Below are 25,488 nucleotides of genomic sequence, written 5' to 3'. Positions count from 1 at the left end.
TCTGGTCAGATATCGGGTAATATCAACAGCAGCAGAAAATGATATAACAGGTGTAGGATTCGTTATGAATAGGAAGGTAGGGCAGAGGGTGTGTTACTGTGAACAGTTCAGTGACCGGGTTGTTCTAATCAGAATCGACAGCAGACCAACACCGACAACGATAGTTCAGGTATACATGTCGACGTCGCAAGCTGAAGATGAACAGACAGAGAAATTGTATGAGGATGTTGAAAGGGTAATGCAGTATGTAAAGGGGGACGAAAATCTAATAGTCATGGGTGACTGGAATGCAGTTGTAGAGGAAGGAGTGGAAGAAAAGGTTACAGGAGAATATGGGCTTGGGACAAGGAATGAAAGAGGAGAAAGACTAATTGAGTTCCGTAACAAGTTTCAGCTAGTAACAGCGAATACCCTGTACAAGAATCACAAGAGGAGGAGGTCTACTTGGAAAAGGCCGAGAGATACGGGAAGATTTCAATTAGATTACATCATGGTCAGACAGAGATCCCGAAATCAGATACTGGATTGTAAGGCGTACCCATGAGCAGATATAGACTCAGATCACAATATAGTAGTGGTGAAGAGTAGGCTGAAGTTCAAGACATTAGTCAGGAAGAATCAATGCGCAAGGAAGTGGGATACAGAAGTACTAAGGAATGACGAGATACGTTTGAAGTTCTCTAACGCTATAGATAGAACAATAAGGAATAGCGCAGTAGGCAGTACAGTTGAAGAGGAATGGACATCTCTAAAAAGGGCCATCACAGAAGTTGGGAAGGAAAACATAGGTACAAAGAAGGTAGCTGCGAAGAAACCACTGGTAACAGAAGAAATACTTCAGTTGATTGATGAAAGGAGGCAGTACAAACACGTTCTGGGAAAATCAGGAATACAGAAATACAAGTCGCTGAGGAAGGAAATAAATAGGAAGTGCAGGGAAGCTAAGACGAAATGGCTGCAGAAAAAATGTGAAGACATCGAAAAAGATGTGATTGTCGGAAGGACAGACTCAGCATACAGGAAAGTCAAAACAACCTTTGGTGACATTAAAAGCAACGGTGGTAACATTAAGAGTGCAACGGGAATTCTATTGTTAAATGCAGAGGAGAGAACAGATCGGCGGAAAGAATACATTGAAAGCCTCTATGAGGCTGAAGACTTCTCTGTTGTGATAGAAGAAGAAACAGGAGTCGATTTAGAAGAGATAAGGGATCCAGTATTAGAATAGGAATTTAAAAGAGCTTTGGAGGACTTACGGTCAAATAAGGCAGACGGGATAGATAACATTCCATCAGAATTTCTAAAATCATTGGGGGAAGTGGAAACAAAACGACTATTGACGTTGGTGTGTAGAATATATGAGTCTGGCGATATACCATCTGACTTTCGGAAAAGCATCATCCACACAATTCCGAAGACGGCAAGAGCTGACAAGTGCGAGAATTGTCGCACAATCAGCCTATCAGCTCATCCATCGAAGCTGCTTACAAGAATAATATACAGAAGAATGGAAAAGAAAATTGTGAATGCGCTAGGTGACGATCAGTTTGGCTTCAAGGAAGGAAAGGGTCGAGAGGGGCAATTCTGACGTTACGGCTAATAATGGAAGCAAGGCTAAAGAAAAATCAAGACACTTACATAGGATTTGTCGACCTGGAAAAATCGTTCGACAATATAAAATGGTGCAAGCTGTTCGAGATTCTGAAAAAAGTAGGGGTAAGCTATAGGGAGAGACGGGTCATATACAATATGTACAACAACCAAGAGGGAATAATAAGAATGGACGATCAAGAACGAAGTGCTCGTATTGAGAAAGGTGTAAGACAAGGCTGTAGCCTTTCGCCCCTACTCTTCAATCTATACATCGAGGAAACAATGATGAAAATAAAAGAAAGGTTCGGGAGTGGAATTAAAATACAAGGTGAAAGGATATCAATGATACGATTCGCTGATGACATTGCTATCCTGAGTGAAAGTGACGAAGAATTAAATGATCTGCTGAACGGAGTGAACAGTCTAATGATTACACAGTATGGTTTGTGAGTAAATCGGAGAAAGACGAAGGTAATGAGAAGTAGTAGAAATGAGAACAGCGAGAAACTTAACATCAGGGTTGATGGTCACGAAGTCAAAGAAGTTAAGGAGTTCTGCTACCTAGGCAGTAAAATAACCAATGACGGACGGAGTAAGGAGGACATCAAAAGCAGACTCGCTATGGCAAAAAAGGCATTTCTGGCCAAGAGAAGTCTACTAATATCAAATACCGGCCGTAATTTGAGGAAGAAATTTCTGAGGATGTACGTCTGGAGTACAGCATTGTATGGTAGTGAAACATGGACTGTGGGAAAACCGGAACAGAAGAGAATCGAAGCATTTGAGATGTGGTGCTATAGACGAATGTTGAAAATTAGGTGGACTGATAAGGTAAGGAATGAGGAGGTCCTACGCAGAATCGGAGAGGAAAGGAATATGTGGAAAACACTGATAAGGAGAAGGGACAGGATGATAGGACATCTGCTAAGACATGAGGGAATGACTTCCATGGTACTAGAGGGAGCTGTAGAGGGCAAAAACTGTAGAGGAAGACAGAGGTTGGAATACGTGAAGCAAATAACTTGGGACGTAGGTTGCAAGTGCTACTCTGAGATGAAGAGGTCAGCACAGGAAAGGAATTCGTGGCAGGCCGCATCATACCAGTCTGTAGACTGACGACCAAAAAAAAAATTCGGAGATGAAGAGGCTTGCAAACTATATACCTGCCTGCAGAGCTTTATCAGAATAGACTGAAGACCATGACAGCAGCAATTACACGCTGCTATAGCTGCCGGATGGAGGAGTCGCCTTGAAGGTTCCAAATCACTTTCATATTTCGTGGCAGAGAATCTCTGAAAGAGAGATATTTGTAGTCTGCTTTGTACGCTTTGTCCTACCTCTGGTGCTCTGACATTCGGCCACATCACTAAGGTATCTTGCATTGCAGACTTTAAATGTCACTTAGCTTTAAGAGCACTACGCGAATTAAAAATGAATTACTTGACCTTCCTCGTTTAATATAAGCTCTTAACAGTTAATTTAGTTTAAAATTTTGGCTGGATGGTTTGCGTATCGATATTTCCTTAGCTTAAGACTGAAAGTTATTGCAGACACTGACCTGCTCGGACAGCTTGTAGAGCAGCAGGGTGAGGTTGATGGAGGGCGTCTCGCTGTAGTAGACGGTGTAGCCCCAGGCGCTGCCGCACCACTGCCCGCCCGTGGAGGGCCGGCCCGCCTCCCGGATGCTCATGTGGCCGTCCGGGCAGCCGTCGCTCGTGAACGACACGAACTTGCCCACCGTGAACGTGTCGAACGTCAGCTGAAAGCCATGCAACTCCGATACAATGCTAGTAGTGGCTACTTCATCCTTAGAGTGTACGCAGGAAACGTTGGTGTTGTCAGCTCTCCCATACGGAGGTTTACAGAAGAGGAAGGTATCTGCCTGGTGCAGTACGACTGCAGCAGAGTCGGGCCTTATTAGTGAATACGCCACCTTCGAGTATATAGGAGAGCCGTTTCTTTTACTGGGAATGTCTTCATTACTGAAGGTGGCTTCAACATATCTCTATTGGTTTCCCTGCACTGTAATACAACTCATTCAACTTTAGCTTTGTAAGACCCGTTAAGGACATTATGCTTAAAATAGTAAAAAACATTGATAGCATCAACATTAATCATAAGAACTGGGTGATACACAGTAAGAAATTTACACGTCAAGAGAAAGGAGAGCACAAAAGTAGGATTAGTGAGAATAGAAGAGGGTTATACATTGCAGCGTAATGAAAATGATGAATGTATTACACAATACCTAAACATATATAAAGTGAATGAGGAAATAGGAGAGTCGTTCAATAAGTAATGCAGCACATTTTTTTCTGTGTCAATTTGGATTTAAAAAATACTAAGTTTGCTGTGGTACGTCGTGGAATGCTTCCGCTTCAGCACCCATAGTTTCATGATGTTCCGATAGTGGTGGCGGAACACGTACGCTTCAAAATGGGAAGCACAACAGAGGTAAATAAGTGTAAATGTCGTGTGACTATGGGCTCCCATCGGGTACACCGATGGTCGGGTGCAAGTCTTTCGATTTGACACCACTTCGGCTACTTGCGTGTCGATAGGGATGATATGATGAAGCTTAAAATACCCAACACCCAGTCCCTGAGCGGAAAAAATCTTCGACCCAGCCTGCAATCGAACCCGGGCCCTTAGGACTGACATTCTGTTGAGCTGACCACTCAGCTACCGAGGGGCAGACACAACAGAGCTGCTTTCTAAGTAGAGACAGTCATTGAGTTTCTTTTGGCGGAATACCGAAGCACCGCAGATATTCACAGACACTTGCACAATGTCTAGGGAGACTTGGTAGTGAAGAAAAGCACGGTGAGTCGTTGGGTGAGTCGTTTGTCACTATCGCAACAGAGTCGCGCAAACCTGTCCCATCTTCCGCGTGCCCGACGGCCACACACAGCTGTGACTCCTGCGGTGTTGGAACGTGGAGACACTCTCACTTCAGGTAATCGATGGATCATTGCTCAAAGAAGGAAGGAAGGAAGATTGGGATTAACGACTCGTCGACATGGAGATCATTAAGAGACGAAGTGTAAGCTCTGTTAGTGTCTAGGATGGCGATGAAAGTCGGCCATGCCCTTTCAAGGGAACCATACCGGCATTTTCTTCGAGCAATCTAGGGGAATGGCGGGAAAACCTAAATCTGGATGGCTGGACGCGGGTTTGAAACGTCATCCTCCCGAATGTGAGTCCAGTGTGTTAACTACTGCGCCATCCCGCTCGGTCACTGCTCAGTTGGAAGTCTCCGTTGGTAGTGCTGACACACTAGTCCGTCAGTTTGGGTTCATCACTTGAAACCGGAATTATACCGGCAACCCACGGAGTGGAGCGCCACACCACCAATCCTTCGAAGAAAATGTTCGAAGCTGCATTCGCAGCCGACAGAGTCATGGGCACGATCTTCTGGAACTAAGAAGCGAATATTCTGATGTCCTCCCTCATGGTGCAACGATCGACTCTGAAGTATATTCTGCTACCCTCAGTAAATCGTGGACACTAACAATGCAAGGCCTCACACAATTCTGCGCACCCGAGAGGAGCTCACAAAACTTCATTGGACTCTCCTTCCTCACCCTACAGCCTGTATGTCGCAACCTCCATCTGTTTGGTCCAATGAAGGATGCACTCCCTGGGGAGCAGTAAGTGGTTGATAGTGGACGATACTGATGGAGCAAGACGTTGGCTCTGACATCGACCAGTAAACTGGTATCATTCGGGCATACAGGCCGTCTCAGGAAGGTGGCGTAAAGCCCTCTCATTGAAAGGAAACTGTGTTGAAAACTAGGCTTTTGTACCCGAAATATGAGGAATAAAATGGTGTATTGCAGTCTTGAATAGAACAAACCCGTTTTCAGAAAAAATATTTGTTGCGTTACTTGTTGAACACCCTTCATAGTAAAGTAAATACGCAAACTTCAAGATCATGTACCTAGAAAGCTTGGAGTCAGAATATTGCATTCGTTGCTACATTACAAGCCAGATTTGTATTGTAAAAAAATTGGATGGTTAACTATTGTTCTCTTTTTAGGGCAGAACAAATTGTTGCTGATGCAGGTGGTGATGACAGTTTCATTGTCATCAACCAATCAGAGGTGACTAACAAAAGCCTACAGGAAGTATGAACTGGTATTCAGGTAGAGTCCAATCATTTGAGTTAATCCCCGAAATTTGTAGGAAATGTAGCAAATTACATGACTAGGTTGAATCCTAGCCGGTTTCCATCCTTAACATGACCCAGGAAGCACTACAAGAAGGTAACTAAACGCTTTCTCCATTTTCTCTCCATTTAGCAAGCGTACCGGTACCGGAACTGTGTACGTCTATTGTCAAGAAACTGATGCTCATAGACACGACGAACATGTCTTCCATTGCCTACGTAAAACGTGATCATGTCACCAAGCTTAAGTACTTCTTACTTTTTACTTTGTCTGGATTCTTACATGTGAAATTGCTAAAGCGATAAAAGTACTTCGCAGCTTGTGAAGAGTCTGCTACTGTGCTTGAAGCTGAGTAATTAATAAGGATGCCTTAAGCATGTCAATCCGTGAAGGCTTCGAGATGATATCGAAAGCGTAATGTAATTTCTCTGTGAATTTCCAGCATGCTGGGTTAGTAACGAGACAGCACGTTGTGTTAAGAAGTTTCGGCTTACCTGAACCCATTTTCAGTTATTTGGAAGTGCGTTTAGGTAACCCAAAACTAGATATCAGTTGAACAACAAAACTGAATCTTGCAACTTTGGCTACTTTTCACGAGAAACTGGTAATCTGTTCGCCTGTCTAATTAAGCAACCGCCTCCTTTGCACACCGCCAGCGGCCGTGTTGCTCTCTACCCTGCCGAGTTAACGGAAATGCGAGTTAGCTCGCTCTCACTCGTTTTCCACCAATAACTGCAGGATAGTCGTCCGAGGACAAGTGCTGCCAGTTGTGTGAACGCGGACACTACGAGCATTTTCTGTGTACTAATTTTACTGTTTGTTGTTTCAGTAGAAGCCTCGTGAGTGTTACTCAATATCATTTAGAGTCTATGTATGATTATCGTCCACTATACCAAATGAAATGCCCTAGAAGAAAGTCGCCATGATTTGGTGGGAGACGGCCGTGGATATCGATCTGATGTTTCTTGCTATAGGATTCATGTGGAAAGTGTGGTCACAGAGCCGATGGCACCGGCGATGGTGACCTCATAGTGTGTAGGTAGCGTGAATTGTAATTCGGATAGATCCACTGTGCCAGAAAGTCATTTATATTCTTTGTGTTCCATTTTAGCTAAACCCGTTTTTAATCAAGTGGTTCGCCGGTTTCTGCTTGGCTGACTTTCACTCCTAAATGTTGCTGTCTATTTTTGTCGTATTAATTCCTGTCTGTTGTATGTGAGCCCGGTCTGCAATTCATGAAACATTTCTTGTGGTCACATTGTGTGATTTCTTTTTGTAATAATTTTACCACTTCTTGTTTTATTTGAAGCATTTTGGGCGTAATTGTGTATATTTTCTACATTCTCTCATAGAACTAGCTTGAGTCATTCGGATCCAACTTAAAGATTGGAGGTAATATCTCTCTGGAATAATATATTCCATATTACTTTATAAGTGTACATTGCTTGTTGTAATTTTCTGGGGATGCAGCTGTAAGTTGACGTGTTGATAGATGTTAAGTGTTGACTGATGAATTCTTCTATGAAATACGTGTTAAGTGAAATCTCTTTGGCTGTTATTCGATTTGATTGACATAGAAACTTTACGTAATATAACGCTGTGAAACCTCGCTGAAAGTTTCTCGATTAAATCATTTACCCCTTTCCTTACATTCCTTTGAAAATGTTAAGTTCCATGTGTTTAAATGTGAAAGAAAAATAATTTCTTACAGTTGTTAAATGATGTCTTTTCTGGGTGACTTGTTACATTTCATCCGTGCCACCTTTCCAATTCCTGCTCCTCGCATGATAAAACATTTCACGCACCTTAAAACGAGACATCCCTTAATATTGCGGCTCTGTTTATGGCCGATAGTCTTTCAAAGTTCGTCTACCTCATGCCAAAGCACCTTATTATATAAATACATTGAGACGATCGTCTCTATTAACCTACAGTTGATTTTATACTATATTAGTAATCGAAGTAAAAATTAAAATACTAGTAATGAGTTACAATTTTTAAGAGGCTAAAATATTTCGAGAAAAACTGCTTGGTCTAAAAGGAATACGCACAAACAGCACTTGAGAAAAAACAAACCTAGCTGTATCTGGACCATTAACAATGTATTTTACAGTACAATTTCATCAAAATTTAAAATAAACAGATATTCAGAATTAAAAATGGATTGATATGCAGTTTTCTTCCAACAAAAACCAATTTACTTCTGTCTTAAGGGGACATGCACGTGAAAATGAACAAAAACTTGAAAAAAATATTCTTGGTGTATAGAAAAGAACTTTTCATGCAGATTTCAAAAATGTCTACTTTATAAGCATTATCATTTTCCATTCGTTCTAAAATTGAGGTTGAACGTAATGTTGTACAGGGGCTACACCCATCTGTCAGTTTGAAGTGCGTCTGAATACGTGATGCATTATTTTGTTCTTCGGTTTCTTCCGTCGTTAATTATGGATCGTTAACACAGGTGTATTGTAGAAGGCACTGATTCCCAGAACCAAAGTACAAGCATGTCTATAAGGCTAGCGTTCGAATGTAAAGAAAGATCTGAGAATGTATGATTTCTGAATATCATACGCGTGTGGTTTTGTAGTTATTGAGTGATGCTTTGTTCGTGTGTGTGTGTGTGTGTGTGTGTGTGTGTGTGTGTTTCCTGTACTACAAATGCCGAGACTAAAGAAATATAGCGCCAAACCAAAGTTTCTCGGCAACCAGTTACAAACACAACCGAATAATACACATCAGTTGCTTCAAAAGTCGCTCGCGGAAATTGTGCCCACAGCCAGTGCATCTAGACGTAAGCTTTCGCTTTCTGAAGGTAATAACAACAAAACTAGTTGTATTGTGAGCAGCAGTAACGACGGAAATGTTATTGTGAACCTAAATATGGTTTCAAGGCTTTTGAAGAGTGCTTTGAGATGTAAGTACTGCAATTGTGAAGATAGTATTGACGTTTCTGAGAACATTTCAGCAACGAAGGGTCTTTCAAGTTGGTTAGTGATTTCCTGTAACTCGTGTAGGATGCACATTGATACTATGACACCGCCAGTAACTGATAGTCGACATTACAGTGTAAATATTCAGTTTGCTTATGCAATGCGAGGTATTGGAAGGGGGAGGAGAGCTGCCCAGACTTTCTGTTCAGTGGTGGATTTGGCTCCACCCCCACTGAGGTTTGACAGATACAGTAGATTAATACTAATGCTTTATGTGATACAAGTGAACATTCAATGAAAAGAGCAGAAGAAGAAGCAGTAGCCTCGTCTGAGGATACAGACATTGTAGCAGCATTTGATAGATCTTGGCAGAAGAGAGGTCATACTGCTCTGTATGGGGTTTTAACTGCCATGTTTATGAAAACAGGTGAGATACTATACTATCAATGTATAGCAAAGAACTGCCAGGGTTGTTTAAGTAAATTTATTGGCATCCATGTTTGTACAAAGAACTTTGATGGCCTAAGTGGAAAGACGGAAACGATAGGAGTTTTAAACATTTTTGGAAGATCAGAGGTCAGTCGTGGTGTTGGGTATGTAGGCTACCTTGGGGATGGAGACTGTAAAGGTCACACTATTGTTGTTAATGACAGACCATATGGGGACACTCTGATAGAAAAGCTTGAATGTGCTGGGCATGTACAAGAAAGAATGGGAGCTCGCCTGAGAAAATAATGTAGTGACTTCAGGGGAAAAAAACGCTCAGACGCAAAACACATAGATGGACCTGGCCGTCTTACAAAGAGTGAAATTGATTCTTTGACTCAATATTAGGGACTAGCAATAAGGAGAAATGTGGGAGATTTGGAGAACATGAGACGAGCTGTTTGGGCAACTTGATTTCACAGAGTGTCAACAGATGAAACTCCACAGCATGGTTGTATCCGAAAGGGAAAGATTTGTGCTGCAAGTACTGGTTGAGCAATGTCACAGGCACACTATATATCCACAAGCATTCCTTACCACTTGCTGTACTGGAGGCAATGAGGCCTATGTATAGGGATCTGGCAAATAAAAATTTAATTAGGAAATGTATCCATGATCTCTCTACGAATGCAAATGAAAGCTTCATCAGCTGTACATGGGAGAGAATACCCAAAACTGTATTTGTTGGGCTGACAGTGCTGAAAATTGGTGTAATGGATGCAGTAATAGCATTCAATGCTGGTGCAATTTCAAGGATCAATCTTATGAAGAAGGAATATGATTTCAGCTCTAACTGCTACTGATAAGCGAAGGCTAACCGAAGCAGAAACAGCTGCAGAAGCTGCTACCAAGGAGTCAAGGATAAAGAAAAGAATGAAGAGAAAGAGTATGGAGGATAAGAAAACAGGAGGACAACCGGAGTTTGCAGCTAGAATGTTCTAAACGAGCATAGTGGTAAGTTAATAAATTTGTAAACCTTGTTTTGCGATTTACTAAAAAACTGAATTTTCATTGTTCAGGTACACTTTTCTCCTAAATGACTGAAGTTAATCTGACTAAAATTGGTACAGATGTACAGAATGACTTCCTGTACTTCCATTTTCTACTATTTCCTGAAAAATTTATAACATAATAATGTCGGTGATATTTGAGCTACATTTTTAAATATTTTTGTAGTAGTAAAATAAATTACTTGTCGTTTCCACAGATCAGCATGAGGGAAGGAAATTGGAGGCATGAAACACCTAAGTGGTTTCAAAATAAACGGCACTCCAGTGAAATAGTGTTCAGTTTTGTATACTATTATAAATATTATTGTCAGCAACAAAATACAATAACATCTCAATGATTTTTTGGGAAATGCTTTGACTAATGACCCTAATAGGGTGTAAGAATTTAGAGCTATCTCTCATTTATAGATCAGTTGCAATATAGTGGTGAAGGGAATGATATAAATGCTGCCCATTCAAAGGCGCGTCCCTTTAAAGCATCTGTAAGGTCAATACACAGAGATAAAGGAAAGTTACGCAACAATACGTATTTTGATTTCTGAAACTACAATAACTATTGTGCACAGATGGATTAAAATCAATTAAACAATGTCTACTCACTATTCTCGAGGATTATCCAGTGTTGGTTCCTCTATTCATGCAGTCACCCATGCCTCATATTCGTATTTTATTTTGAGACTAAAAGGTTTTACACAATTTCTGCTTTTTCTTTAAGTACTGTGTAACTTATATTTCTATTTCTTGCACTTAATTTCGTTTACAACTAGTAGTTAAGATAATTATATGCAACACAGCAGTTCTGGGGAACTAAAATGTTCAACCTTTTCAGATTATTGCCAATTATTGTGTTAGATCTCACATGTACAAGGGAGTGGTGAAAAGTAATGCCTCCGAATTTTTTATTTGAAAACTCTGAAAGTTTTTTTGAATGAAACAGACGTTATTATCATTCTACTTCTTCATGCCTATATATCTATTTGCCAACATAGTCACCCTGGTGACTGACAAATTTCTCACAATGTGAGACCAGCCTGTCGATACCTTCACTGCAGAACATTTGACATTTTTGACGGAGCGATAATCACATCTACGCTTTTCCCGCTTCAACACTATCAAAGTGAAGTCCTTTAAAAGTGCCAATTAAGTTTTCGAAACAGACGGAAGTCAGAGGGAGTTAAGTCTGGCTGTATGGAGGATGATCGATGACAGTCAACTCAAGACGTCGGATCGCCGCAAATGTCGCGGTGCTCGCTTGGGGTCTGGCATTGTCATGCTGAAGTAGAGGGTGTTCCGTGGGGGCGAACTCTTTTGATTCGAAACTCGGTTAGAACACTCTGTTTCTGTCGCACTGACATAACTAGGTTACATTCTGTCATGTTAACCGCTACAATTCCGAGCCCTCTAGTGACTGGAATTTTGTGGACATGAAGAATAAACATGTAGAATATTAACGTTTTATTTGAAATGTGTAGGAGACTTCAAATAAAAAAATTCGTAGGAATTTATTTTCAGCACGCCCTCATATTCGGGCAAATAACATGTTTCAGTAAGTAAGGATTAATTTTAAAAAATTTTAATTTTAGATTTAGCGTTATCTTCCGCCCTTACGTTTGCAGTTTACAGGGTCTCATAACTGATTGGCCTGGAATTGATGGCAATTTCGCAAACCCACTCAGGTGAGGGGGGGAGCGGCCAGGAGGGGACGGGGGGATATTTGCCAGGGAATGGAAAATCAAATGTTTTTTCTAGTTCCTAGTATCACAAGCAATTGACATCAGGAACCTTTACCAATAGAAACAAAATCACTACAGACGTACAATATAAATGCATTCTTATATGAATTAATACTATCTATTTATACTATACATGGGTTGTATAATTTAGGTTTTCTCCTAAGTTCCTAGATACATAGTATTCAATTCAGAACTTTCACTAAAACACAGGGGTGATATTACTTTTGGGGAGAAGGGTAAAACACCATGCTATTCTACCTTTCAAAACAGACTGAAAGGTTACGCCATGTCGAAATTTCTGAAAACAAAGTCTGAGTTCTACAAAAACGTGCAGATGCAGTCTTGGGTATACACGTAGATACTGTAATTTGAATTTCCTTTGAATTCAATAAAGCAATACAAAAGAACTGTTCTTAGTCTATTACAGAAATAGTAGTCTTTATAGGGTCAAGTATAAAAAAAGAGCGCTTGACACGGTAGTATCTTTGAGCAATCTTATTTGTACGAGTCACACCTAAATTGTGTGTACGCGAAATTTTCAGTGCTCGTGTACACGACTGAATTCAGTCACAAATTTCTATATGTCGTTGAAAGACAGTTAACAAAATTCATGACCATCGAAAGAAGTCATTTACTGCCCTGTCGTCAAAAATTAATACTGCTTCCAGATCTATTTCTTTTAATATCGTTTCAGACATTACATTTACTTCCCCTAAGAGAGACAAGAAATAAGAAGAGTTGCAGTCAGACTCTCATTAACATTTTGGTCATCAGAGACTACCTTAGTTGTACGAGGTAGGGGGAGGATGCAACTAAATGAATTATCTGCTGAAATTATGTGAAGAACTTTACTCACGGATTCGGCGAACTGTAATAGTAATGGGGGATTGGATTGTGGTTGTAGATGAAAGAGTAGAAGAAAGGATTGCGAGGGAATACGGTCTTAGTAGCAGAAACGGGAGAGGAGAAAGAAAGAAATTGCAGCTACTTACAGCAAATACTCTATTCAAGAGTCACAATAGGTGGGGCTATACTGAGCGGTTATCGCTACTGCAATAACGAATAACTTAGTGGGTGGTCAATCTGAGAGGAACGGACGTTTCTAAAATGAGTAATCGCAGAAATTGCAAAGAAAACACTAGTACAAAGAAAGTAACTGCGAGAAACCAAGGGTAAAAGAAGAAATACTTCTGTTGATCGATGAAAGAAGGAAGTACAGAAATGTTCTTGGAAGTCCAAGAACATATAAGTAAAGGACTTAGGAATAAAATAAATAGGAAATGCAAGGAAGCTACGGCGAAACGTGTGCTCCAAAAATATGAACAAATCGAAAGTGAAATGACCGTCGGAAACGCTGAAAAGTCTAAACTATCTTCTGTGAAATTAAAATTGCAATAGTAATAGTCCTTTTAAATGCAGAAGAGAGAGAAAGCAGTGGTGGAAAGAACACATCGAAAGCCTCTATGAGAAGGAGGATGTGTCTGATGACGTGAGAGAAGAAGAAACAGGAGTCGACATAGACCAGATAGGAGGGACTGGAATTTAAAAGAGCTTTGGAAGACTTAAGATGATTAAGGTAGAAGGGACTGATAATATTCCTTCACAATTTCTAAAATAATTGGAGGAAGTGGCAACAAAACGATTATTCACGTTGGTGTGTCGAATATATGAGGCTAGCGATATACCATCTGTCTTTCGCAAAAACATGAACACAAGAAGGTACCAAGAACCGACAAGGTTGACAGCACATGCACCCTAATCGCTGACAAGAATAATAAGCAGAAGAACGGAAAAGAAAATTGAGGATGTGTTAGATGACGGTCAGTTTTTCTTTAGGAAAGGTAAGGGAACGAGAGCGACACTTCTGAGATTGCTATTGATAATGGAAGCTAGACTGTAGAAAAATCAATAAATTTTCATAGGGTTTTTCGACCTGAAAAAGTATTCGACAGCATCAAATGATTTACATATACATATACAATATGTACAAAAGCCAAGAGGGAACAACAAGAGGTAGGTCAAGAACAAAGTACTTGGATTAAATAGGAGTAAGACAGGGATGTAGTCTCTCAACACTACTGTTCAACGTAAACATAGAAGCAATAAAGGAAATCAAAGGAAAGTTCAAGAGTGGATTTGAAATTCAAGGTGAAGGGATATCAGTCATAAGATTTGCTGGTACCAACGCTATCCGCAGTGAGAGTAAGGAAGACTTACAGTACCTGCTGAATGGAGTGAACAACCCAATGAGTACAGAATATCGTTTGGGAGTGAGTCTAAGAAAGTCGAAGGTAATGATAACTAGCACAACTGAGAGTGACGAGAAACTTAAGATCGGGATCTGTGGTCACGAAGCAGGTAAAGTTGCTGAATTCTGATACCTAGGCAGCAAAGTAACTGACGACGTATGGAGCAACGAGGACATCAGCAGCAGAATAGCACAGCAAAAAGGGAATTCCTGGCCAAGAGAAGTCTACTAGCATCAAACGCATGCCTTAATCTGAGGAAAAAATTTCTGAGAATGTACGTCTGGAGCGCAGCATTATATAGTAACGAAATATTGACTGTGGGAAACCCGGAAAAGAAGAGAATCGAAGTATTTGAGACATGGTGCTACAGAAGAATGTTGAAAATGAGGTGTCACTATAAGGTAGGAAATGGTGAGGTTCTCCGGCTAATCGGCGAGGAAAGAAATGTGTGGAAAACACTGAAAAGATGAAGTAGCAGGATGTTAGGAAATCTGTTAAGACAGCAAGAAGTAACTTCCATACTTCCTTGGTGCTAGTGGGAGCTATAGAGAGTTAAATACAAAGGAAAACATCACTTTCTTTTGGCGGAGTGCGAGTGCACGAAGGCCTTTGATAGTCTGCTGCAGCTGGCCGTGTTACTGGGGCTGTACAGATAAACTCACGTACTTTTGTCACGCGCTAACCTCAGCTGATCTCAGTAGCTGTGTTTTAAAGCCTTTTCCTTACGCTGTCCAAAGATCATATTTCTATTTAGTGTACTTCACCTGCCTTAGAACAATTAATTAATCGAATTAGATGTCCTATCATACATCTACAAGGGCCACACTTAAAAGTAATGCCTCCGCATTTTTTGTGTGAAAACTCTTAAAATACAGGCATTATTAACATTCTACATCTTTGTAATTCGCGTCTAAATATTTATCTCTTAACGAACGCATTTCTCCTACCGTTAGACCAGTTCGTTGATACCGTCATTGTAGAAGATTTGATGGTGCCATTAGCTTACCTATACTTGTACCGCTTCATCACTTTCCAAGTGCTGTCATCGAAGGTGTTCTTTAACTTATGGGAAAAGATGATAATCAGATTGGTCCATGTCATGTTACCATTAATTACAGTGACCCCAAGGCGTCGGATGGTTGTAGATATTGCAGCGATTGCGTGTGGTGGCATTATCGTGCTGAAGCAGAGGTGCTCCATGTGTGGATGAACTCTTCGAGCTCGAAACTCGATTAGGATACGGTGTTTCTCACGCACCTGCAGTAGTTACGTTAAACACCGTCATGAGAAACGCTACAATTCGAAGCTCTCTAGTGGCAGAGGACAAGTAATATTTAGACATGAAGAATAAAGGCTATTAATGTTAATAACATTTGCTTTATTGAAAAAGTTTCAAGAGTTTTCAGAAAGAAAATTAGGAGGGATTACTTTTCATCACGCTCTCATCTGTGACCAATTGACGTGTTTCTGTCAGTCACGATTTATTCAAAGAAATTTAAGTTTAGATCTATTCTTACCTTCCGCTCTTACATTCGAAATTTACAAGTATTCGTAATTAATTAGGACTAAAATTGATGTCATATTCGTAAATCCTTTCAGGGCTAAAAATATTCGACAGTCAATGGAAAACGAAATGTGTTTTCTAGTTTCCAGGTATCACATGCAATAGACATTGGAGACGTTTACCACAAGAGATGAAATCACGACAAGTGTACAGTATAAATGCATTCTTATATAAGAAAGACTATCCATTTACACCACATGCGGGACTGGTAAATGTTTCTTCAAGTGTGATATGTTAGTTGCACGGTAATTAGATTAGTATTTTCACTAAAACGCAGTTGTGAGACTATTTTTGGGGTGAAGCACCATGTGTTTCCACCTTACCCGCACAAAACCGTTTGAACAGGGTACGTCAGTCAATAAAAGTTTGATATATCAGAACCGAGGTCAACGTAAAGTTACAAATAAGAGTGCCTGCTTCCTACTAGGTTAAAAAGAGTCATTCTTGATCAAGTGTCTAAAACCAATAGACTAGTAATTTAATTCCTTTATTCTGTAAAAATTTCTCTCAACAATGCCTTAGTAACGGAAATTAATTGAGCTCACTAATGGTCCTGGTGACAGCCAGTATGAAGAGTATAACAACGTAAGCCATACTTCAGTGGCAGGTGCCATTCGCTCCTCAAAAGGAAAATGGGCGCATCGTGAGAAACTCCAGGTGCCTGAGAAAACTCATTTCGATATGAATAGGACAGGGCTGAATAGAAAATGGAAGGCTGCGCAGACTATTTCTAGAAAGACGACTAACGAAGGGGAATTCTCTTTATTGAGCTGGAAGATTGAGAGAATCGATTAAATCGCCGTTGGAGGCAGTCGAGCCCTTTCATGAGCTGAAGGGCTTTTATGCCGTTCGACCATTGACAGAGACACGATTATTTCTTGGATGGAATATCATTCGGAGATGGAATCCCTCCACTTGAGCCCTCGTAGTTTCTTTCGTGACCTTGGTATGAGAAAAAACGAACTGCAGATTGTTAAATGTTTGTGCTCCCAAGAAAACGTGTTGACACAGTCGTTAGCAAAAACTGTCAATAACAGGGAAAAGAAAGCTGCCTGAGAGCGGAAATTAGGAAAAAGAATCCTATTGACGTCAAGTTTCCTTCAGCTCTACTTCATCCGTACACAAATTTATGAAAATGTTTGGATCTGTATACTTCGCCTTACACATGATCACCCAAACAGAAACAAGTGTAGTCAGTATTCAAACAGGTTCAACGAAGTACATTAACTTGAAAAAAAGGTCTTAGTTCTCTTCCCTGAGTAGCTGGATACTCAAACGGTGCTTTGGTACCGTAAAATATTGCTAATGTGGAGGTGGTATAACAAATTGACACCAAAATTAGAAAAAAAAATCCTAAAAATATATGAAGTATCGAATAACTCGAACATCAAATATTGCTTAGCTAAAGCTAATGAAGTGATGTTACAGAACGAGGTGACGTCATTTGGGTTTGAGTAAAATTTAAATCCAAATCAGAATATGAAAGGGAGCTTTTCTAGCAGGAATAGGTGACGGAAGAGATCTGTAAGGTTTATTATTACTAATAACGGAGGTAGGTTAGTGCTGCAGCATCCAAGAATAGTTCATATTGCGTTGGAAGTTAAATAGAATAGCGATTAGAATTTGAAAACAAATTATTGATTAGGTGTGGTGTAGCGGAGATGAAATATTAGGTCCAGAAAAGGACAAAGAAGTCGAAAGTTTTTGTAATTAAAAGAAGTCAACGTATTAAGGAAGAATCTTTGACATATTTTTTCTACCTGTTTAGTTATGTCTTTCAGCAAATTGGACACTGACTTTTTAAACTCTGTCTGTTCTTTGTGTGCTTTACGTAGCAAGTGCAATATGTCGGAGTACATACTGCATTCTCTGTCTTCCCTGTCAAAGTCTTTCTTAACTCTCAAAACTGGTAGTTCCCAAGCCATAGCAGTCGTAGCTGAGCAACACGTCATTTAACTATCAGATTGTGGTAAACGTTTCCAGCAGTCTTCTTCCCGTACATCCTCCGTTTAGTACATTTTCATTTAATTCGGTGATCTTCCCACAGATCTTTCAGTGAACTAATGTGAGATCACATAAAGAATAGTTTTTGAATGTTCTTAATCACTTACGCTCATCGCATTTAGATCAGTGATGCACAATGTAATTGTCGTTCTTCCCCTAACTAAGAGTATTATTAATTGACGCTGCGTTGGCTTTTTAAATGAACGTCTGTTCCACTGGGAGTCTACATCACGTGGACGCATGCCTCTTCTTGTATATTGAGCCGGCCGCGGTGGCCGAGCGTTTCTAGGCGCTTCAGTCCGGAACCGCGCGACTGCTACGGTAGCAGGTTCTAATCCTGCCTCGGGCATGGATGTGTGTGATGTCCTTAGGTTAGTTAGGTTTAAGTAGTTCTAAGTTCTAGGGGACTGATGACCTCAGATATTAAGTCCCATAGTGCTCAGAGCCATTGAACCATCTTTATTTCATTTTGATTTCTTAAAAGTCGTCGTCTTCGCATTTTCTGTGTGTCACAAGGTTTTGATTTTCCTAATTATTCATTCTATCCTCGACCGTTTAATTTTTTTTTTTTTACTAACAGCAGTCAACGCAAAAAGTCCTAACAGTTAAATCTAATGTTCGTTTTCTTGGTGTATATTGTTTACTGACAGGTATTTCAGCTTGCAAACCTTAGCCTTTATAATGCTCTTTGTGTATTTTTGGCAAGTTCTAAATTTCCTGCTTATGTCCTTATTCGGCATAAAAGTGGTAGAGTTGATACATTATAACCCCTATGTGGTATTTAAACATGACACTTTTATTTAGACTAGAGGGTTTCACTATTTTTGCTTGCTGTGTGTGAATCAAATCATTCGGCTATCAATGTACTTACTTCATACTACTTTCGTCACACAAATATCAGCCGTAACTGGGAAATGTTGATCCCACCTGGGGTGTATTTGCCGAACCGCTTCTTTGAAAGTAATGACACATCATATAGAATTCAATATTTAATGAAATATAAACACTTAATGAAATTTTCCACTAATGAAACGTAAGACATTGTCTTGAGATGTGGTATGTTGTTCTTCAAAGAAACGTATGTACAACAACGTTTCCTTTACGTTTCTTTATTCGTTAATTTTACTCCACCGCTCCCCAGTATCATAGGAGAAGGAATAGTAATTAGCGAATAATAAAGAAATAGCACAAAATAATTCAAACGTTGTGACTTACGACGTATACAGTGTGAAGATACCCCACAGTCGACCAAAATCGGTTATGATTATCACTCTGTGTGATTATCCATAAAATTAAATAAAGTGCAATATGACGATTGATTTTATTGTAGACACACAGAAGCGAGATTTTATTGCTGTGGGTTGAAACACATTGAACACTAAAGTTACTCTCACGTAAGTGAAGTTTTTGTCAACATTTGGTGCCTTAACACTTCCCCTTTGCTGTTGACCTTGTGCTTCTTTCTGTCTTTGGAAGCAAAATATTATGTTTCCGTATTAAGATTTCATTAGTGATGAAGTCATCAGAGGGAGATACGTTACACACTAGAAGCGAATAATGATTCCATGACAATAGCTCCACATATTCCGATCAGCTGTCTTTATTTTTGCCTTTTATATTTCAGTAGTTTCGTTTGTAGAGATCCAAATGACTATCCACTCAATCGACAATACAACACAGTGAGAGAAACAATGGTCTTACATGTATAAAAATTGTTTTGTAAGCTACTTTTACAAGCGAGTAGGTCAAGAAGACATTACTAACAGATATGCTGATGTCGACAGACTGACAAACTAACAAAAAATGTGTTACAAAGTACTGCAGGTTACCTGTTGCGACTTCCACGTTATCAATATTTACGGATGTGTTTCTCACGATCAGTCAGTCTTTGCTGTTATATCTGTTCCCACTAGTCAATGTCTGCGTAATTTCTCCTGCCTCATCTGTGCTGGTTTGTCTCAACTGCTGTGTTTGGGGCGAGCGGTGGATCAACATTGAGAAATAGAGGTGGCCAAGTAGACAGCGTGGATTGTTTTTGCTTTTTTTTTTTTTTTTTTTTTTAACAAGAATGGAGAATCCTACTCTGTTCTTGCCCCTGACAGTTCGGTTCTTGTGCGTGCTTCGATGGTTGCTCTGGATTGTATTGACAAAGATGTAGATTGCAGCTAGGGTTTGTATGCGTGACGAGCTCCGGAAAGAAAGGTAATATTTGCTGCAAATGCTTACTTGGCACCGCGCGGGATTAGCCCAGCGCTCGCCGGCACGGTAGCTCAGCGTGTTCGGTCAGAGGGTTGACTGCCCTCTGTAATAAAAAAAACTGAGTGAATGGATCAATAGCGAACTACAACGGGCGTCATGGGACGTCCGCCACGAACAATTGCACCGAACAATAACGAACAAAAATGAGATTAAAAAAAAAAGCAGATACAACGAACCAAAGCGAACAAAATGAGACTTAAAAATAAAAAAGCGGTCTAAGGCGCTGCAGTCATGGACTGTGCGGCTGATCCCGGCGGAGTTTCGAGTCCTCCCTCGGGCATGGATGTGTGCGTTTGTCCTTAGGATAGTTTAGGTAAAGTAGTGTGTAAGCTTAGGGACTGATAACCTTAGAAGTTAAATCCCATAAGATTTCACACAAATTTCAACATTATTTTGAGCTTACTTGACGAGCCTAATTGAGGCGAGGGCTTCTTGTCTGTGCTGAGCCGTATGAGTAAAAAATGTAGGACTTGCAGTTCTTATTAATGTGGGACAGATCTCATACTCTCTGTACGCCGTAATTGATTTGCAACTGGTCAGAGTAAACAAGTTCTTCATTTGCCTAAATTTCTTAGCGCTTCTATCAGTTTCAGGAATACTTCGTAAACTAAGTCCTTGTCTTACCGAGGCATAGCTACCACGTGGCACATGAAAGATTAATTACGGTTTTCAATAAAATGCCTGCATCAATTGCACTTTTCTTTTTATTTTAAAAACCGTAACCGTCCTTGGTCCTCAGGGCCATAATTCAGTCGTATCTGCATAGTGTGCGGCAGACTTATCAAATGAAGAAGATGTAGCAATAGCCATCATAAATGACGAACGTAATTCAAAACAACTTGTTCACACAGTGCAATAAACAATATACTGTGAACTTGTCTAACATTAAAATGGATTCGTTTCTTGTAAACTAATTGACGTTGAAAAACAAACTGCAAGCAAAGACACCTTTGTTGAAGTCCCAGCTGTGGCACAAATTTTTAATTCATTTCTCGAGCTTCTATTATTATCGTCATCAAATATCTTAAAAACACCATAGTGGTCAAGTATTTGCGAAGTCGTATACAGTCTAGGAAATTGACATATTTCACGTGAACTTACGCGTAGGACGTCCTGGGAGAAGGCAGAACGATAGCTGGTACGTTCCCGGAGGTGAAACATACGAAGGGAATAATAAGTTACAGAGACGGCCTGCAGCGGGCAGGTAAGTTCAAATGGTTCAAATGGCTCTGAGCATTATGGGATTTAACATCTGAGGTCATCAGTCCCCTAGAACTTAGAACTACTTAAACCTAACTAACCTGCCGTCCGAGGCAGGGTTCGAACCTGCGAACGTAGCGGTCGTGCGGTTCCAGACTGAAGCGCCTAGAACCGCTCCGCCACTCCAGCCGGCGGGCAGGTAGGTAAGTTGGCAGAGGCGAGTGATGAGCTTCAGAGGTAAAACAAAATACAGACCAAAATTTTATTAGAATGACGCTCAGAGACCGTACGATGAACGAAACCAATATGACAAATAACTGGAAGCAGCAAAGAGCATCTCTGCGCGCAGACACGACGTTACAACGATATGCAGGCATGAGAAACTGAACGTGGTTTGTTAGTTAGAACAAATAGGCCTACCATACTATGTACTGAAATGTAATATCGGTGAAATTAATAACACTGCGATACATTAATCATAAGCTTGACGGTATCCATCACAACAATGTTTTTATGCATTATTACAGTTAAGAATATCGTTCTTAATATAGTGAACAGGACTGTAAATTCAGTTTCCTGATAGATGATCTGATGGGATCTTTTCTGCATTTTATGATATCAGGGAGAATGTTGGAAATTTTAGTGAGACTGTATCCTTTTGAAATTAGTTGAAAGGCAATGGTATTCTACAATTTTCGTCCCTATTGCTGTATGCTCTTTGAGTTAAGGTTTATGCCTGTTTGGCCAATGTAAAAGGTTTTACAATCTGTGCAGAAAATTTCATGAATACCTGCAGTTGTAAATCAGTTTTTTTTTGTTTTGAAGTTGTGAACAAGTAGCTGACTGGAGTGTTATTGGTGCTAAAGGCGATCCTATCATTAAATCTGCGGAACAGAAAAACTGAAATGAATTCTAACCTTTCTGCAACATTGTCACTAAATTCGTTGCCTTTATTTTGCATAATCAAGAGTTTAGAATTATATGCCCAATTATCTATGGAAAATTGACAACCTGGTTGGGAAGCATTATGGTTTAGAACATTCATTGTTTTCCGTATTATTAAGGCGTAATTTAAGTACTCTGTTTATCATTGCTTCGAAAAAGATTTCTTTTGTTGCGCTGGGTGTCAAAAAGTTTGTGAACTAAGGACATCACACGCTTTAGGCTCACAATAAATACCAAAATAAAGCCTCTGATTTACTTAGTAATGCATAATCGAGAAAATTAATGGACGCATTTGCCTCAGCTCCACAACAAAGTGAACACTTGGATGAACATCATTCACATATGAGCTAACATTTTACTGTCATCCAATGTCAACATTTATTTTCTACAGTTTTAAACATGACTGTTTCTCAGCAACCGTATGCTAGTTTGAACATAGGATTATACAGCCAACCGGCTCCAAATAACTGGTACATTGACCTAGGTTTCGACACCTACTAACTGTGTCTTCGTCAGAATGAACTTTTGAAAACCGTAAAATCACATTGAGAGGAAGCAATGCTCAGAATTTAGAGGAATTATGCTCAAGTCAATAATAAAATACAACACGTTCCAGCCTCTGCCTCGTGTGCCTACGTAGCACCAACATCATACATATTAGGCAAATGCTGGAACGTATTTTATTTTATTTTTCACTTAGGGATGATTGCTCTAAATTCTGAGCGTTGCTTCCTCGCAATGCCATTTTATGGACTTCGAAAGTTCATTCAGATGAAGACACTGTTAGCAGATGTCGAAACTTAAGGCAGTGTACCAAACAATTATTTGCAACAGATTAGCTGTTTAATCCTATGTTCAAATTTATTTTGCAATACGTCACTTTCTATGTCTATTATGAATGGTTAATGAAAACTGGTTTTCAAAGTGACTGATAAGTACATTGGCAGCAGTGCCAGCTAGTACAGAGACTATGTCTAGTCCTTCTATCTGCATAAAAAAATTTTACTGCAGGAAAGGTAGTTATAACGAAGCACTAATATTAAGAACCAGCAAGCCGCGCAGTCTAACGCGCTGCTTCCTGAGCGGGAAGGCGCGCCGGTACCAGGCACAAATCTGCCCGGCGTATTAGTGACGAGGTCCGGTGTTCCAGCCTGCCAGTGGATGGTTTTAAGACAGTTTTCCATCTGCCTCGGCGAATGCGGGCTGGTTCCCCTTATTCCGCCTCAGTTACACTGTGTCAGCGATTGCTGCGCAAACACTGTCTCCACGTACGCCTACACAATAATTACTCTACCAAGCAAACATTTGCGGTTACACTCGTCTGGTATGAGAAATTCCCGAGGGGCCCACTGGGGGCCGAACCACACAATAGTTCTGGGTTCGGTGTGGGGCGGCGGTGGGGGTGGGTGGACAGCTGCGGCCTGTTGTGGTGTTGTGAACCACTGAGGGCTACGGTTGAACGCAGCCTCTCCGTCGTTTCTAGGTACCCGGTTTAAAACACATACATACTCATATTAAGAAATAGATAAATTCCATTATTGCAGCCCATGATAATGTTTTGTGGGTGAGGAGAATATTTTGAATCATATAAATGGTTTCATCCACAAGGATGTTGGACTAAAAATCGTTAATTTCGAACTAAGCAATAGCAATGTGTCTGAGTGACTCATCTATCTGGTAGCAGTTCGTTAGTGAGTCATTTTTACGAAAAATTTACTGTTTGCAGAAGCGTAATTAATTTTTGTACAGTGAAATAGTCGAGGTTATTAACTGCATTATGTATCAGTCTTATTGGCACATTTTCTTTATGCATTTTAAATTGGGCTTTCTACCTTGATGTGAATGGGTTCATTATTTTTAGATAACTTCTTTCATATGTATTAATCACAATATTATGTTTTGAATAGTCTTTCTGTTTGCAGTGCATTTTTCTGCATATAAGATGGAATATAGGAATTTTGTATCATCAATTCTTAGTTTTTTGATAAGAGACTATCTCGCTAAGCCCACTTAAATAATATATATACCCGATTTATCCGTTTGGTGATGTAAGTTTGTCTGTGTTAAATTTTTGTTAAATGAAGTCAGACAGCACTGTATTAGTATTACTGTAGGTCAACACTCATTGAGGAAAAGGGCGAATTTTTATCAGGGTCATTTTCTATGGGATTGTAGCGTCCACTAAATTCAATCCTAAACCACAGACAGTTTACATCTTCAAAATCAAGAAGTCACACTTCCATGCACCGTAACACTGCCAACTTGTCAGGGAAACGTATGTATCCCGACGTCAACATATTTCTTGGTAATTTCTACTTTACCTACATTAAGGTAAGGTGAGCTTGCAGAATATTTCCAATATGGACGCTACTTAACTTACACGCTGTATTTCCCGATTAGCTTGAGAGTGAGATGAATGTACAAGGCAGGACTTATGTCGTCTGAAGTCTATCACGTATTGTTCATACAAACGGCAAAGAGAGAAACAGTTTATTGGAACAATTAGATTGCACAAAAACAGTAAGAGAGTAGGTCATGGTATATCTGTGAAGGCATTCCGCTGTGCTCACCTGCACAATGTCCCCATAGTCACCGCCGGCGGCCGTGAAGTTGAGGTGACAGAGAAAGGGCAGGCGGTCTTCCCGCGGTCGTCGTACCTCCAACTCGTACGTGCGGCCCACGTCGCCGTAGTACGTCCTGTTGCACGCTGAAATAATCAAACATAGCACCCTGAGCGCGGCCCCTGCCTCTTTACTACGGCATGTATTTTTTTTGAGTCATCATTCTCCTGACAGGTTTGATGTGGGCCTCCGGCAGTTCCGCTCCTGCTCCCATCTCCTCATTTCAAAAGAGTACTTGCACCCTACGTCCTCACTTGTTTGTGTTCCAGTCTCTACCTTCCCCCACAGTATTTACCCTCTGCAGTTTCCTCGAGCACCATGGAGGTTAACTAGTGATGCTTTAACCCGTAGCGTCCGAATTTATTTTTGGTGTGAATGTCTTTAAAATTTTTTAATAAATGTTTAAAAGGTCTAAAATAACATATAGCTGAAATTTAAATCTATTCTCTCTGACAGAAATAAAAATAATCACTGTCCTGTAAATAGGATGCTGGGTGCCTGTGGTGTCCTATAAAGAAAACAATCTTTGTTCAACTTTATTTCCTGTTTTACATTTTTGTTCCGCTTTATTCTTAAGGAAAGAAAATCAAGAACAAAACACTAAATTTCGAAGTGGGAAAGATTTATCTAAGTGCTCAAATTACAAAATGAATTCAGTACCCTTGAAAGATTTTGAGAAATAATTAATGACAGATTTTAGTTAGCCTCTAAATTGAGTCACA

General features: G+C 40.1%; 1 protein-coding gene across 1 annotated transcript in view; it reads right to left on the bottom strand.

The window, feature by feature from the left end:
- LOC124561379 overlaps positions 1–25,488 on the bottom strand; it is a 105,842-nt gene that overhangs the window by 34,383 nt on the left and 45,971 nt on the right. Inside the window, exons 4-5 of the mRNA XM_047130936.1 lie at positions 24,716–24,852; positions 3,152–3,352 (exon numbers count right to left, since the gene is read on the bottom strand). Coding sequence (XP_046986892.1) covers positions 3,152–3,352; positions 24,716–24,852 — 338 coding nt within the window. The remainder of the gene's footprint in view (positions 1–3,151; positions 3,353–24,715; positions 24,853–25,488) is intronic.

This window comes from Schistocerca americana, chromosome 1, assembly GCF_021461395.2.
Source record: "Schistocerca americana isolate TAMUIC-IGC-003095 chromosome 1, iqSchAmer2.1, whole genome shotgun sequence".
Lineage (NCBI taxonomy): Eukaryota > Metazoa > Arthropoda > Insecta > Orthoptera > Acrididae > Schistocerca > Schistocerca americana.
The sequence above is the reverse complement of the archived record's forward strand: the minus strand, read 5'-3'. Positions and strand labels throughout refer to the sequence as shown.